The sequence below is a fragment of the Carcharhinus amblyrhynchos genome, chromosome 5, assembly GCF_965287045.1.
Source record: "Carcharhinus amblyrhynchos chromosome 5, sCarAmb.v2.hapA, whole genome shotgun sequence".
In the NCBI taxonomy this organism is placed as follows: domain Eukaryota; kingdom Metazoa; phylum Chordata; class Chondrichthyes; order Carcharhiniformes; family Carcharhinidae; genus Carcharhinus; species Carcharhinus amblyrhynchos.
The window spans coordinates 2,776,229-2,792,435 of NC_137328.1; the positions used below are offsets into that span (position 1 = coordinate 2,776,229).

The 16,207-nt window shown below is 44.5% G+C and overlaps 1 protein-coding gene across 9 annotated transcripts in view; it reads right to left on the minus strand.

The window, feature by feature from the left end:
* Window positions 1-5,047: 5,047 nt before the first annotated feature.
* The window catches only part of znf462 (zinc finger protein 462), a 101,071-nt gene continuing 89,911 nt past the window's right edge, over window positions 5,048-16,207 (minus strand). For all 9 annotated transcript variants that reach the window (XM_080188334.1, XM_080188330.1, XM_080188331.1 and 6 more), the window contains 3 exons: window positions 11,629-11,755; window positions 8,213-8,336; window positions 5,048-7,760 (listed from right to left, as the gene is read on the minus strand). In XM_080188334.1, coding sequence (XP_080044460.1) covers window positions 7,526-7,760; window positions 8,213-8,336; window positions 11,629-11,755 — 486 coding nt within the window. In that variant the 3' untranslated portion in view covers window positions 5,048-7,525. The remainder of the gene's footprint in view (window positions 7,761-8,212; window positions 8,337-11,628; window positions 11,756-16,207) is intronic.

Here is a 16,207-nt window from a genome sequence, read left to right on the forward strand (position 1 = left end):
TTTCTTGCTGTTTCTTGCTCACTAAAGCAGCTGCTGTCCATTGTCAATGTGACACACACAAAGGCTCCTGAAATTATGGAATTTAACTTGAGGATATTAGATGGGTAATGCTCTGGATCCCTCAGGTTAAAAAAAAATCCTTTTGAATTTACTTACAAGTAGACAATGTTTTAAATTTAAATTTGATTTGATTTGGTTTGACTTATTATTGTCACATGTATTGGTAGACAGTGAAAAGTATTGTTTCTTGCGTGCTATACAGACAAAGCATACCGTTCATAGAGAAGGAGAGAGTGCAGAATGTAGTGTTACAGTCATAACTAGGTTGTAGAGAAAGATCAACTTAATGCGAGGTAGGTCCATTCAAAAGTCTGACAGCAGCAGGGAAGAAGCTGTTCTTGAATCGGTTGGTACGTGACTCAGACTTTTGTACCTTTTTCAGGAGAAGGTGAAAGAGAGAACATCCAAGGCGCATGGGTTCCTTAATTATGCTGGCTGCTTTTCCAAGGCAGCGGGAAGTGTAGACAGTTTTAATGGGTGGGAGGTTGGTTTGCGTGATGGACTGAGCTTCGTTTGCAGCACTAAGTAGTTTTTTTGTGGTTTGGGACAGAGCAGGAGCCTTACCAAGGTGTAATACAACCAGAAAGAATGCTTTCTATGGTGCATCTGCAAAGGTTGGTGAGAGTTAAGAACATAAGAACATAAGAAATAGGAGCAGGAGTAGGCCATCTAGCCCTTCGAGCCTGCCCCGCCATTCAATAAGATCATGGCTGATCTGAAGTGGATCAGTTCCACTTTCCCGCTTTCTCCCCATAACCCTTAATTCCCTTGTCTATCAGGAACCTATCTACCCGTGACTTAAATATATTCAGCGAGACAGCCTCCAATGGGCAGAGAATTCCAGAGATTCACCACCCTTTGAAGTGAAGAAGTTCCTCCTCAACTCCGTTCTAAACTGCCCCCCCCCATCTTGAGGCTATGCCCTCTAGTCCTGCTGTCCTTTCTAAGCGGGAAGAATCTCTCTACCTTTACCCTATCCATCCCCTTCATTATCTTATACGTCTCTATAAGATCACCCCTCATCCTTCTAAACTCCGAGTACAGACCTAGTCTATTTAGTCTCTCTTCATAGTCCAACCCCCTCATCTCCGTTGCAACTGACATGCCAAATTTCCTTAGCCTCCTGAGAAAGTACAGGCATTGGTGGGTTTTCTTAGCTATAGCATCGGCATGGGGAGGTGGGGGGGGGGAGGTACCAGGACAGGTTGTTGGTGATCTGAACACCTAGAAACTTGAAGCTCTTGCCCATTTCCACTTCGTCCCTGTTGATGTAGACAGGGACACGTCCTCCACTACACTTCCTGAAGTCGATGACTATCTCTTCTTTGTTGACCCTGAGAGAGATTATTGTCGTCACCAGTTCACTGGATTCTCTATCTCTTTCCTGTACTCTGTCCTATCATTTGAGACCTGACCCACTACGGTGGCGTCATCAGCAAACTTGAAAATGGAGTTGGAGAGGAATTTGGCCACACGGTCATAGGTATATAAGGAGTATAGTAAGGGGTTGAGGACACAGCTTTTTGGTGCACTAGTGTTGCGGATGATCGTGGAGGTGTTGTTGCCTATCCTTACTTAATGTGATCTGTGGATTAGGAAGTCTAAGATCCAGAAGGAATCTAGAGAGAGATGCCGAGACCCAGTTGGAGATGGGCTTTATAGGGATGGTGGTGTTGAAGGCTGACTGTAGTCAATAGATAGGAGTCTGATATAGGTGTCCTTGTTATCTAGATGTTCCAGGGTTGAGTGCAAAGTCAGGGAGATGGCATCTGTTGTGGACCTGTTGCAGTGGTAGATGAACTGTAGTGGATCCAGGCAATCTGGGACGCTGGAATTGATTCATGCCATGACTAGCCTTTCAAAGCACTTCATAATGACAAATGTCAGAGTCACTCGACAATAGTCATTAAAGCTCGCTGCCTGGCTTTTCTATGGTACCGGGATGACGGTCGTCTTCTTAAAGCCTCTCCTCATAGGACCCACAAGTCTGTAGTGACAGGTGAGCAAGCGGTCACTGCAACTGCTGTGTAGGAATGAAACTGACCAGGACACGAGAGAGTAAGTAGCTGAACTATTTGTCGTGAATTCTATTTGACCTGGCTGGTATCTTTCATTCTGTCTTCTATAAATTCAAGCTTATCTGGAACACTGCTGTGTGTGTGTCCTACCTTACACAAAGCCCCAGTCACCTTTCACCCCCGTACCGACAGTGGCACCCACACAAGCAACATCTTGATTTCAAAATTCTCATCATGGTTTTAAAATTCCATTGTAGCCTCTCCCCTCCCTGTTCCTGTAATCTGCTCCAGCCCAACAATCCTGAGAAACTGGCTTTTTCATCATCTCCGATTTTAATCAGTCCACCCTCGACAGACGTGCCATCAATTCACTCAGTCTCAAGCTCTGGAATCCCCACCGGAAAACTCTCTGTGTCATTGTCCTCCTTTGAAAGCCTCCTAAAAAAACCTTATACAGGTTTGTCACTACCTGTCCTCATATCTCCTTGTGAAGCTCAATGTCATATTCTGTTTCCTGATTCTCCTATGCAGCACTTTGGGATTTGTGTTATATATATGTCCTCTTTCCATAACAACAATCAGTTTAATAATCGGGAGGGTGACTATACGGATGAAGCTGTCAAGGCAGCACTCCCTCTGGGCTGGAGTCAGTGGCAGCTTAGACACTGAAAAGTCACGATGTGTACAATCTCAGAGGTTAGCGCAGTAGCAACTAAACCTTATGAAGACAGGTCAACTTTTGCAACTTTTCATCAACTCCCACCGTGGAGAATCCTTTTGAAACCTCCAAGCAAAACCATGACAATTTAGCAACCATGGTAACTGTATAATCCACATCCTCATCTTCAAAGTTGCTCTGGATATTTTGAAGGAGTTTTTATTATTGTGTGTATTGATTGCAATCATCCTTATATCACCATCTATCCAATTACCATTTTGAACATGTTAGATTGAAGTGAAGGTGGAAGTAGAAGCTGAGATTTTATGTGGATTTTACTGCATTGAAATAGTTCGACATATCCATAATCAGTTCACAAGCCTCCTCCCATCCTTATATGGCGTTAGTGTACCTTTAAGAAAAGTTTTTTTAAAATCATGATTTCTGCAGCTCACAGCTTCAGGTGATGCCACTGTTGCCAACTTTTTTTTTGAAAAGATTATTTATCAGTGTCACAAGTAGGCTTACATTAACACTGCTATGAAGTTACTGCAAAAATCCCCCAGTCACCATATTCCTGTTCAGGGACACCGAGGGAGAATTTAGCATGGCCAGTGCACCTAACCAGCATGTCTTTTGGACTGTGGGAGGAAGCTGGAGCACCCAGGAGAAACCCATGCAGACATGGAGAGAACATGCAAACTTCACACAAACAGTGACCCAAACCAGGAATCCAACCCCGGTCCCCTGGTGCTGTGAGGCAGCAATGCCACCCTGGAATTGTCCTTTTATTGCTTGTCAAATGGTTTAAAAGGGGTTGTTTGTGTTTACTCTAGTATTACTTTTATGATCCTGCATTGTTAGGAGATAAGGTCATGTATTTTTGGACAATTCTTTTTCTTTCCAGCAAGTTGAAGGTTTCAGTTTTGAGAATTCTGAGACTGCAATTTAGTTTTAGCAGAGGGATCAAGCAAGAAAGAAGCTGAAGTCTCTCTCTCTCCCTCTGTTCTATTTAGAAATTTTGCTGGTTCTCTCAAGGCAACATTTTGCCTTCTGGAAGGAAAGTGAAGACTTTCCAAAAAAAATTCAATTCCAGTCGTGAGATTTTAACCTCTGCTGTTACCATCACACTCCGACACCCCTTGCTTGCTTGACTGGGCGTCATAGACCATCGATGTCTCAACTTTAAAATACTTATCCTGGCTTCAAATCCTTCCATAGCCCCCTCTCCCCGCCCAATGTTCTTCAGCCCCACATCCCTCTGGGATGTCTGAGGTCCATTAATTCTGGGTTTTTGAGCATTCCCGATTTTAATCGGTCTTTGTGCCTCCAGTTGCCTAGGCCCTGAGACCTGTAATTCCCTCCCTACTTTGCTTTCCTTCTTTAAGATGTTCCTTAAAACCTCTCTGACCAAGCCTTTAGTCATCTGACCTAACATCTCATGTGACTCAGTCATACTTTATTTTATAATGCTCCTGTTCTCTAATGCTGTGTGATGTGTCTTGGGGCATACTATTCCCTCAACCATTCCGTGTGGGAGCAAGTTCCACATTCTCCCCACTCACTGGATAAAGATGTTTCTGCTGAATCCCCAACTGGATTTATTAGCGACCTACATACTGATAGGCCCTAGTTTTAGATGTGACCCAAATGGAAACAAATACTCTACCCTAACCAAATCCAAGCCCTTCAAAACTCAAAAAAAACTATCAGAATCCATCATACTTGTTGTTGCAGCGATCAAGTTCACAGTCACATCTGGACGCTGTTAGCAGTTTACAGCTAAGCTACTTTCTAATGCAGGGGAGGCGATGGTTCAGTGATATTATCACTTGATTATTAATTCATAAACTCAGCTAATGTTGTGGGGACCTGGGTTCAAATCCCACCATGGCAAACTTGAATTCAATAAAAAAAAATCTGGAATTAAGAATCAACTTATGATTGTGAAACCATTGTCGGAAAAACCCATCTGGTTTACTGATGTCCTTTAGGGAAGGAAATCTGCCGTCCTTACCTGGTCTGGCCTACATGTGATTCCAGAGCCACAGCAACGTGGTTGATTCTCAACTGCCCTCGGGCAACTAGGGACGGGCAATAAATGCTGGCCCAGCCAGCACAGAGAAAAACCTAACAGCTGGAACTAAGGGTCCTACTTCAACACGCCAAAAGCCAGTTTCTGGACAGGGTGTCAAATTGAGCTGACAATCTCAAAAGGTGCGATGACTCACAGCTAAGCTGTTGGTTGGCTTGATGTGGTGTTTAATAGGGAAAGAAACAAATCTCCCAAGAAAGTTACAAAATTAAAAAGGAGTCATCACTTTTTATTTATCAAGTCAGCAAAACAAAATACCAGGAAGTACAGTATTTACAGATCAGCTAGAAACTAAAGCAGCATCGTTCAGAAGCTGCACTATCAAAATACAGAGGAAAGCCAATTAATTTTGGTAATGTTTACAGAGTTCATTTTTTTCAACCCTTACAGTTGGCTTAAAATTACAACAGGCTTCCAATGTATGTCCTAAACAGTCAACTTCGAAAGTATCTTAGATAACAAAAATATTTAAAAGTTTCCTAAACTACAATGTAGACAACAGAAAGAACACAATATACATGGTAACCTGCTATATCCCTGTCTTTTTCACAGAAACTGCTCCCATTTTGCCCCCCTGTTTTCAACATGAAAATAGGTGAAGTTTAATGAACTGCTTCACGGAACAGGATACGAGTTGCTGCTGTTCTCCGAAAGCATCATTTCAAAAATACCTTGATCACAATAATATTTCATTTGAAAATGCAAACATCTGGGTGTGAACCGAAGAGACGTGTGCCAAACAAAAGGTCATTTTAACGAGCAATGGGTCTTGACAACCCATATAGTGATTTAATTAAAGTGTTTTATATAAAACAAAAAAAAAGTAGAATAAACTGTAAACTTGGCAAACAAAACCTAACCTATGGAATTCTTATTCATGTAAAGTAGTCTCACTACAACATTGTAACACACGTCTCAATGGAGATGTGCAAGAAAAAAAAGGAAATCTACACAGTTTATGAACAGGTATCACTGTTACAGAATGAACATTCATTAAAGATTAATGCTGAGGTACTGCAAATCATATCACCTTTTGCACCAACTTTTCCTACATTAACAGTAATCGTTAGGACCATATCTGCTATACAAACAAGTTTCCTTTTAAATAATCGATTAAAAAAAAACATTTTACCAGATGCATTAGTGCAAGAAAACAATGTACTCTTAGTATGGTAAGCTTTGTTCAGTTCTGTATTACACACACACACACAACACAAAATCAAATCAATGTTGGTGCTACAAGTGACCTGGGCTCAGTATCTACCTAACTATAGCAACAGGGCGCAACCTGGTCCTTCCTCACTATTTGGAAATGTCTCCGTCACACTGCCGCAGACACCGTTTCGAAGAGACGCTTCTAAATCTCCTCCCAAGTGAACAGGAAGAGTCAACTATTAGAGGTGACCCTTCCTCCTTTACAAGGTAAAGGTTAGAATTTTTAACTGGCGGGGGGGGGTGGTGTGGATGGGGAGGAGGAGGAGGGAGATCTGGACCGTGAGTCGTTACAGCCGGCGTCGTGCGACCAGTGGAGAGTGAAGCTAACTGCTTACAAATAGTTCTTTGGACGTGTATCAACCAGGCGCCTTGAACTTAGCCAGATGTGGGCCACAATACAGCAGCTGGAAAATACGTCCCACCATAGCATGACACTCACTGAACCTGAGCTGCTTGACTGGTTAAATCCCAGGTCCCATTGGATATGCATCAATGGATTAATGACTGCGTCAAAGTCAAATTTGGGGGGGTTGGGGGGGGAGGGTTTTGGTTCTCAATTCACATGTTTGATATTTTGCGTTTTTTTTTAAAGAAAAGAGTAATAATGAAAGATTACTTCAATGAATGTCACAATTGCTAGTGAAGTAATGATATTCCCACAAGACCATACTAAGTTTAAAATAAAACACAACTTACTAGATTAATGAGGCAGTGCCCAATATTATTTTTCTTTTACACAATTCATTTGAACAAAGGATGGGGGTGGGGAGAGGAAAGGAGGGAAGAGGATAGCATCGGGGGAGGGGGAGGGAAGGGGAGGAGGGGAGTTGGAGGCAAGTGGGAGGGGGGAGGAGAGGGGCAGCTGGGAGAAGGGACAGTGAGGGGAGGAGGAGAGGATGTGGAGGAGAGGTGGGGGGAAATAGGAGGAGAGGATTGGAGGGGGGAGTGAAAGGAGGTGGAGAGGAGCGGGGGCAGAAAGGGGGGAAATACAGAGGAGGAGCGGAGAGGGGATCAGATGGGGAAGAGGAGGCGAAAGCTCCCCAAATGGCTCAGTAGGTGAACACCACGTGGTATAATGACCCAGAGTTACACTATTCAGAAGTGTCCAAAAGGCTTAATTTCCCATCTGAGAGTTTACTGACCTGACCATGGGTGGCAGTAGGAGGTTTTACAATTAGCCTCAGTCCTGGAGAGGTAAAATTTGGCAAGGTCTCTAGCTCTCGACCACACTCCAGCGCCCATATGTGGAGACATCAATAGCAGGACTGAGCCGAGATGTCCTCTTTGAGCCGGCAGTCTGTCAGTACTTACCGCTTAGACCCGCACAGGAAGAACAGACACTTTGATGAGGTACTGAAGGGTCAAGTGGACCCACAGAACTTTGCGCCAAAGTGAATCAGGAGAACATGGGGTTGGGGGGAGGTGGGAAGAGGGGGGAATTCGAAGGGTAGAAGGAACTTGCACAATGCTTCAAGAATACTAACATAGCTCAGACTTATTTTTGGTCTCAGTATCTAGATCCTGGGAGTTTTCCTTTATTAATGCTACAGAGATTGGACAGGATGGCAGGTCCTGGTAAGAGATTTCTGTATGTAAATTGTCAGCTGTGTCTAAATGATCTTGCACTCCTGAAGGTGTAGTGTTATTCTCCTCACTGGCGTTCTCGGTTACTGGACTGCTTTCACTTTTCTGATGATTGCTCTCACTCAGAGCCCTGGGTTTTAAAAGATAACATAAAACAATAATGAGAGAGAAACAGTTCAGGTAGAGGTGGCAAACTATCTTATAAAATCCACAGAATCACAGATTCCCAACAGTGCAGAAGGAGGCCATTTGGCCCATCAAGTCTGCACCGACCACAATCCCACCCAGGTACTATCCCCATAACCACATGTATTTACCCCCGCTAGTCCCTCTGACACCAAGGGGCAATTTAGCACGGTCAATCCACCTAAGCCACACATCTTTGGACTGTGGGAGGAAACCGGAAGACCCAGAGGAAACCCACGCAGACACGGGGAGAACATGCAGACTCCGCACAGACAGCGACCCAAGCCGGGAATCGAACCCAGGTCCCTGGCAGCAGTGTCGCCCATGCGTGCCGCCCATATTTACTTAAACCAAACGTTTTTTTAAGTATGGTATTCATCATTTTTAAGTTCTTACATTCCATGTCGTTGAATATGACGTTCCCAGTCAAAACCACGGGCAAACGTGCGGCCACAGAACTCACACGGGAATCTTTTCTCGTTGTAAATACGAATGCCACTCCCGGGGCACGTCTCAATTCCTGTAAATCAAACCAACCGTTCAAATCTGGTTTAAAACAGATTCCAACGTCACACACATACAGGACGATGGTTAAAAGAGAGGTGTACTAATCAGACTATCGAGTCAGAACAAGGTTAAACACAGTACTGTTCCCACTTCAACCACTCGCAGTTTCTTTGGAAAGTTAAAGACAGGTGAACAAACCACTCAAACAGATTTTGTTATTGGAGTGGGACGTAACTTTGAAGATTACAGCTTTTGGCCCAAGTCACGTAGCAAGAAAAATACTAAAATAAACGAGGCACAGAAAAAGAAAACATTCATTCATTTAGCACATTTTTACAATCTCGGAATCCCCCAGAGCACGTGGCTGTGAAGTGTGGCCCCTGCTGTTTGTGTAGCTATCACAGCAGCCAATTTACACAGAGAAAACTCCCACAAACAGCAACGATATAAAGATTAAATAATCCCCCTGTCTGCTGATCCATCCTGGCTCCTGGTTAAGCAATGCCACCCTTCCAAAATTCTCAAAGCCTGTTTTCAAATCTTCCCACAGACTCTCCCTGTCATCTCTTCCCAATAAATATTGGCCAGAATGCAGGGAAAATCCTCTCCAAAATAAAGCCTTGGGATCTTTCACATCCGTCCAAGGTGGCGGGGGGGGGAGGGGGTCTGATGAAACGTTTCATCTCGTTTACATCCCTGAAGCGAGACTTGAACCCATGACCTTTGGACTCTAAGATGAGGAGGGACAGTTTGGTTCAAGTGGTCTGGGATCAGACCCACATCCTTCAATATTCTCAGCGGGAAATTATACTGGAGTTAATCCCCGTGCACATTCCAAAATGAAACCAGGCTCCAATATTTCCAAGCTGGCACACAAAAACCTGTGGCAAGGACCACTCTCATTCAGATGTTGTCATAGCTTTGTGTTAGAAAAATGCAATTAGCTACACAAAGCAATGGACAATACAGCCTTGGATTCCTGCTAAGCTCATTACCTAAATGGAGAGACCTTTCACTGTTTCTGGGCAGCATGGTGGCACAGTGGTTAGCACAGCTGCCTCACAGCACCAGGGACCTGGGTTCAATCCCAGTCTTGGGTCACTGTCTGTGCGCAGTCTGCACATTCTCCCCGTGTCTGCGAGGGTTTCCTCCGGGTGCTCTGGTTTCCTCCCACAGTCCAAACAGCGGGCTGGTTAGATGCTTTGGCCATGCTAAGTTCTCCCTCGGTGTAGCCGAACAGGCAATTTTTACAGTAGCTTCAACGCAGTGTTAATGCAAGCTTACTTGTGGCACTAATAAATAAACTTAAAACTTCAGAGCACTTTGGTGCAGAGGGATCTGGGTGGCCTCATGCATGAATCTCAGAAAGGTAGTATGCAGATGCAGCAAGTAATAAAGTAAAGCAAATGGAATTTTGGCATTTATATTCCATTCTGTTAGTAATAAAAGTAACAAAGTGTTACTGCAACTGTATCGGAGATTACATCGGGGTTAGTGCACCGAGTTTTGGTTCCTTGACTTGAGAGAGGATGTGAATATATTAGAGACAATTCTGAGAAGGCGCACTAGATAGATTTCAGAGATGAAAGAGTTATGGAGAGAGACTGAGCAGTTCAGGCCTATATGTGCTGGAGTTTGGAAGAATCAGAGGAGATCGAATCGAGGTGTACAAGATGCTAAACAAGATTGACAAGATAGGCGTGGAAAGGATGCTTCCTCTACTGGGTCATTCTAGAACGAGAGGCCATGGTTTTAGGATAAAGGAAGGCAGATTGAAAACAGAGATGAGGAACTACTTCACCCACAGGATGGTGAATCTGTGAAATTCTCGAGAGTGCAGTAGACACTGGAACACTAAATACATTTGAGGGGAGAAAGATTTTTAAAGAGTAGCAGGGTGAAAGGTTGTGGGGAGCAGGCAGGAAGGCAAAGTGGAAACCGAGGTAAGATCAGCCAAGATCGTGCTGAACAGTACTGCAGTCTCGAGGGGCTGAACGCTTTAATCCTGATCTGAGTTTTTAATGCTCTAAATTCTGAATTGTGACCAAAATAAGCCAGTTTCCAACATGCTGGACTGCCTCAGGTACAATACCGCTGTGCCAGAACACCAACACAATCTCATTCACCATAACCCATCACACTGCCAATCTATAAATAGCTGCAGATCGTGACCCCATAAATTCCACCTCAAGTGTAGAAGTGACCAGGATTGATTTTTATGCAGATGATTGTGTTTGCAGCAGTTCCTGGAGATGCTTTGAAACAGGCCACATGGGTTGTTTTGCTCACTGGAAAATCTCATTTATTATTGTCACATGTATTAGTATACAATGAAAAGTATTGTTTTTTGCATGCTATACAGACAAAGCATACTGTTCATAGAGAAGGGGAGACTGCAGAATGTAGTGTTACAGTCATAGCTAGGGTGTCGAGAAAGGTCAACTTAATGCAAGGTAGGTCCATTCAAAAGTCTGATGGCAGCAGGGAAGAAGCTGTTCTCGAGTTGATTGGAACGTGTCCTCAGACTTTTATATCTTTTTCCCGACAGAAGGCAGCAGGAGAGAGTATGTCTGGGATGAGTGGGGTTCTTGATTATTTTGGCTGCTTTTCCTGAGGCAGTGGGAAGTGTAGACAGAGTCAATGGATGGGGAGGGGATTGGTTTGTGGGCTTCATTCACAACCCCTTGTAGTTTCTTACAGTCTTGGTCAGAGCAGGAGCCATACCAAACCTTGATACATCTGGAAAGGATGTTTTCTATGGTGCATCTGTGGAAATTGGTGAGAGTCGTAGTGGACATGCCGAATTTCCTGAGCCTCCTAAGAAAGTAGAGGTGTTGGTGGGCTTTCTTAAAAATGCACTGCTTGCTGTAAGTCCCAACTCGAGAACAGCTTCTTCCCCGCTGCCGTCAGACTTCTGAATGGGCCTACTTCGTACTAAGTTGATCTCTACACCCTAGCTATGATCATAACACTACATTCTGCACTCTCTCCTTCTCTACGGGCAGTATGCTTTGTTTGTATAGCATGCAAGAAACAATACTTTTCACTGTATGCTAATATGTGACAATAATAAATCAAATCAAATCAAAATCAAACCCGTTCCAGCCCCTCCTTGTCTCCAAGGTGGCAGAATGCTGTCAACAGACACAGAAAATACACATCTTCTTTTGGCTTATGACGTACTAAAACATGTCCCAATCTGTCTCTCTCCCCCCACACCACCTTCGTATTTACAACCCACCTTGAGACAAAGTGAACACAAAATTTATTTTTAAATTAAGAGACAAATTGTTGAAAGCACGAACCTCTTTGTTCCACAACACTGCCTTTGTCTTCTTCTCTGGCCTCCTCCTCACTGCTGAACCAGTCTTTATCTTTAGAATCCAACTGATCCAAGTTAACGCGACCAACCAATTCAAAGTTACGCACGACCTGAAATTGGAGAAGACAACAGACTGTGGAACATTCAATGACCAACATGGAATTTCCCGCACAGTAAGAGGCCATTCGGCCCAACTAGTCAGTGCCAGTGCTGATGCTCCACACAAGCCTCTCTCCACCATTACTTCACCTCATCCAATCAGACAAATGGATTAAGATCATTGGGTTAGATGGATTAGCCATGGTAAATGTGTGGGGATAGGGTGGCAAAAAGGGCCTGGCTAAGATTCTCTGTCACTGCAGACTTGATGGGCCGAATGGCCTTCTCCTGCACTGGAGAGATCCTATGATCATGATGCTTCCTTTCAAAAATACTACTGACCAGTGTCACAGGTGCGGAAAAAACACTTGCATTTATATAGCACCTTTCATGACCTCAGGCCATCCCAAAGCATTTAGTCAACGACATGCGGTCACTGCTGAAATGCAGCAGCCAATTTGTGCACAGCAGGATCCCACATCAGCAACGTGATAACGACAGGATAATTTTTTCGTAAGTGTGACGTGGGCTGTCAGGATGCGGAGGAGAAGTCCCCCTGCTTGTCTTTAATCAACCAACTGGACAGGGCAGACAAATAAGGAGTTTATTTATTAGTGTCACAAGTAGGTTTACATTAACATGCAATGAAGTTACAGTTTGGCACTCCTGCAGTACTGGGAAGGGACCAGGAATTTGGGCTCAAGCCTTCCGAAGCCTAAGGGATTCCGGTCCCTGCTGCTTTGACACAAAACCAACATCAAATGTGATGACCAGGGATTGCGTGCCCATTAGCTCCGAGATCATTACACACAAATATGAAGCAATGAACACTGGGGGCTTTTCGAATACAAATTGCAAAACACTCATTGCCAGAAATGCAGCAAGCAGTGCGATGGTGTCAATTACTTTGCCACTGCGTGCTTTCGTTGTCTTGTCGGGAGAGTCCTAAATATATGGCTTCAAATGGAAAGTCTGCCAACATAAAATAAGCCCCAAAACATGGTCTCCACAATCATTCACCAAAATAACATCATGGAGGCAAGGACGCTATGCTAAACCTTTGACTGTCTAAACCTCAGTGACACTAGAATCATAGAGGTTTACAGCATGGAAACAGGCCCTTCGGCCCAACTTGTCCATGGCGTCTTTTTTTTAAACAAACCCCGAATCTAATCCCAATTGCCCACATTTGGCCCATATCCCTCTATAGCCATCATATCCATGTAACTATCTACTTTTTAAAAGATAAAATTGTACCCGCCTCTACTACTACCTCTGGCAGCTTGTTCCAGACACTCACCACCCTCTGTGTGAGACAACTGCCCCTCTGGACACTTTTATATCTCTCCCCTCTCACCTTAAACCTACACCCTCTAATTTTAGACTCCCCTACCTTTGGGAAAAGGTACTGACTGTCTACCTTGTCTATGCCCCTCATTATTTTATAGACCTCTGTAAGATCACCCCTCAGCCTCCTACGCTCCCGACGAAAAAAATCCCCTGTCTAATCAGCCTCTCCTTATAACTCAATCCATCAAGTCCCAGTAGCATCCTAGTAAAGCTTTTCTGCACTCTTTCTAGTTCAATAATATCCTTTCTATAATAGGGTGACCAGAATTGCACACAGTATTCCAGGTGTGGCCTTACCAATGTCTTGTACAACTTCAACAAGAATACGGTGTCTAATTCTGGGCACTGCACTGCAGGAAGGGTGTCACGGTCATGGAGTACAGGGGATTTACCAGAATGATACTAGGGTTGAAGTTCAAGTATTAATGTCACAAGTAGGCTTAGATTAACACTGCAATGAATTTATTGCAAAAATCCCCCAGTCGCTACACTCCGGCACAGGTACACTCTGGGAGAATTTAGTACGGCCAATGCGCCTAACCAGCATGTCTCTTGAACTGTGGGAGGAAACTGGAGAACCCGGAGGAAACCCACGCAGACACGGGGAGAATGTGCAGACTCTGCACAGACAGTGACCCAAACTGGGGGTCCCAGGCGCTGAGAGGCAGCAGTGTTAACCACTGTGCCGACTCTATTTGGAGAGAGTGGAGACGCCGAGTGTTCTGCTTATAGCCGAGGAGGCAAAGGGGAGATTTAGTGACATATTCAACACTGTGAAGGGTTTTAACAGGACCAACAAGGAGATATTGTTCCCACTGGCAGGAGGGTTGGTAAGCTGGCAGGTGGGGAGAGGGGACACAGATTTGAGGTGATTGGTAGAAGAGCCAGAGCAGGTGAGATTTTTAAATTAAAAAACAGCGGTGAATTAGTGAGATTTGGAAGAACTTTCGGGGTCGATCAAATGGAAACACTTTTTAATTTAACAATGTTTGAAAATGCGCAGCTCTACTAGGACTGAGGGGCTGAATGGCCTAATGCTGCTCCTATCATCCTACAGACATCTCTATTTCAAACCAGCTTTCATAAGAATGAGGCCGTTCAGCCCATCATATTTATGCTAGCACTTTGAAAGAATTAAACAATTAGTCCCACTCCTGGCTCTCTGTGAAGTTATCTTCCTAATTTCCTTTCAAATCTGCTTCCACAGCCCTTCCAGAGTGTTCCGTGTCACCGCTGCTCACGTGTAGTAAAGTTCACCTCATCTCCCACTCGGATTCTTTTGAACCTCATGTTTTTGAGGAAGGTTTGAGTTATTCCCGGAAGTGGTGACCCCCTGACTCAATGTTGAGCCGAGCCAAGCCAATGCGTTCATTAGGTTGACCAAGTCAATCCGGGCAGTGCTGTTTTACAAAGGTGGGCAAATGAGATGCTGTAGCTGAGAGTATTAACCCATACTGCAGCTGAACTACAACACATCCTGCTGGCTTTCCAACCCACGTGTACAGCACACACTAACTACCCGGTTTATTAAAGCTGTTTAATGATGGATTTGCCCAGATTTCATCATCAGACAAAAACCAAACAGGTAGAAATCAGTAAACATTCTTGATTACATTCAGATAGGACAGAACGAAGGGAATTGGCGAGGGTCAGTGGTATTGGGGAGTGGGGGGGAGGGGCAGAGAGCTCTGATCTGGAACTCTCAGTCTGAAAGAAGCAGATTTGACAGAACAGGAGTTAGCACTGCTACCTCAAGGATCTGGGTTTGATTCTTGACTTGGCCATGCTAACTGCCCTTCTAGTATCCAAAGAGGTGTAGGTTAGCAGGATTAGCAGGGTAAATACATGAGGTAATAGGGATAGAACTGGGTGGGATTGTTGTTGGTACAGGCTTGATGGGCCAAATGGCCTCCTTCTGCAGTTCCTATCCATAGAGATGAACATTGTCGGACAATACAGCAAGATATAGTTAGGCTGGAAAATTGGGTGGAGAAATGGCAGATGGAATTTAATCTAGATAAATGCCAGGTGATGCATTTTGGTAGAACTAATGTAGGGTGGAGTTATACAATAAATGGCAGAACCATCAAGAGTATAGACACACAGAGGGACCTGGGTGTGCAAGTCCACAAATCCTTGAAGGTGGCAGCACAGGTGGAGAAGGTGGTGAAGAAGGCATATGGTACGTTTGCCTTTATAGGAAGGGGTATAGAGTATAAAAACTGGAGTCTGATGTTGCAGCTGTATAGAACGTTGGTTAGGCCACATTTGGAGTACTGTGTCCAGTTCTGGTCACCACACTACCAGAAGGACATGGAGGCTTTGGAGGGAATGCAGAGGAGGTTTACCAGGATGTTGCCTGGTATGGAGGGTCTCAGCTATGAGGAGAGGTTGGGTAAACTGGGGTTGTTCTTCCCGGAAAGACAGAGAATGAGGGGAGACCTAATAGAGGTGTACAAAATTATGAAGGCCGTTGATAGGGTGAACAGTGAGAAGCTTTTCCCCAGGTCGGAGGTGAAAATCCGGAGGGGTCACGGGCTCAAGGTGAGAGGGGGGAGGTATAACTCAGATATCAGAGGGATTTTTTTTACGCAGAGGGTGGTGGGGGCCTGGAATGTGCTGCCAAGTAGGGTGGTGGATGCGGACATGCTGGGGTCATTTAAGACTTACCTGGATAGTCACATGAGCAGACTGGGAATGGAGGGATACAAACGAATGGTCTAGATGGACCAATGAGCGGCGCAGGCTTGGAGGGCCGAAGGGCCTGTGCTGTACTGTTCTTTGTTCTATGATTCTAAAGAACCAGCACAGGCACAATGGGCCATGTGGCTTCTTTCAGTGCTACACCAGTCCAGTTCTATGATGCCGTAGAGAAACTATTTTCCTTCTCCACAGAAGGTTTGTAACGTTTTATCCCCATCTCCTGAATTAACAACACCAGCAACACAACTTCAGGAGCAAATCTGGTTAAGGTCTCGACTTCAGTGCCTGAATATCAGTGAACCCTCTGACCCCCTGCTGTGGGCAATCGCAGCACTTTGTAAATTCCAGGCACCAGAGTATTCATTGACATTCTTTTGTAACCTACCCTCCCCCACCACAAGTCTTTTCCC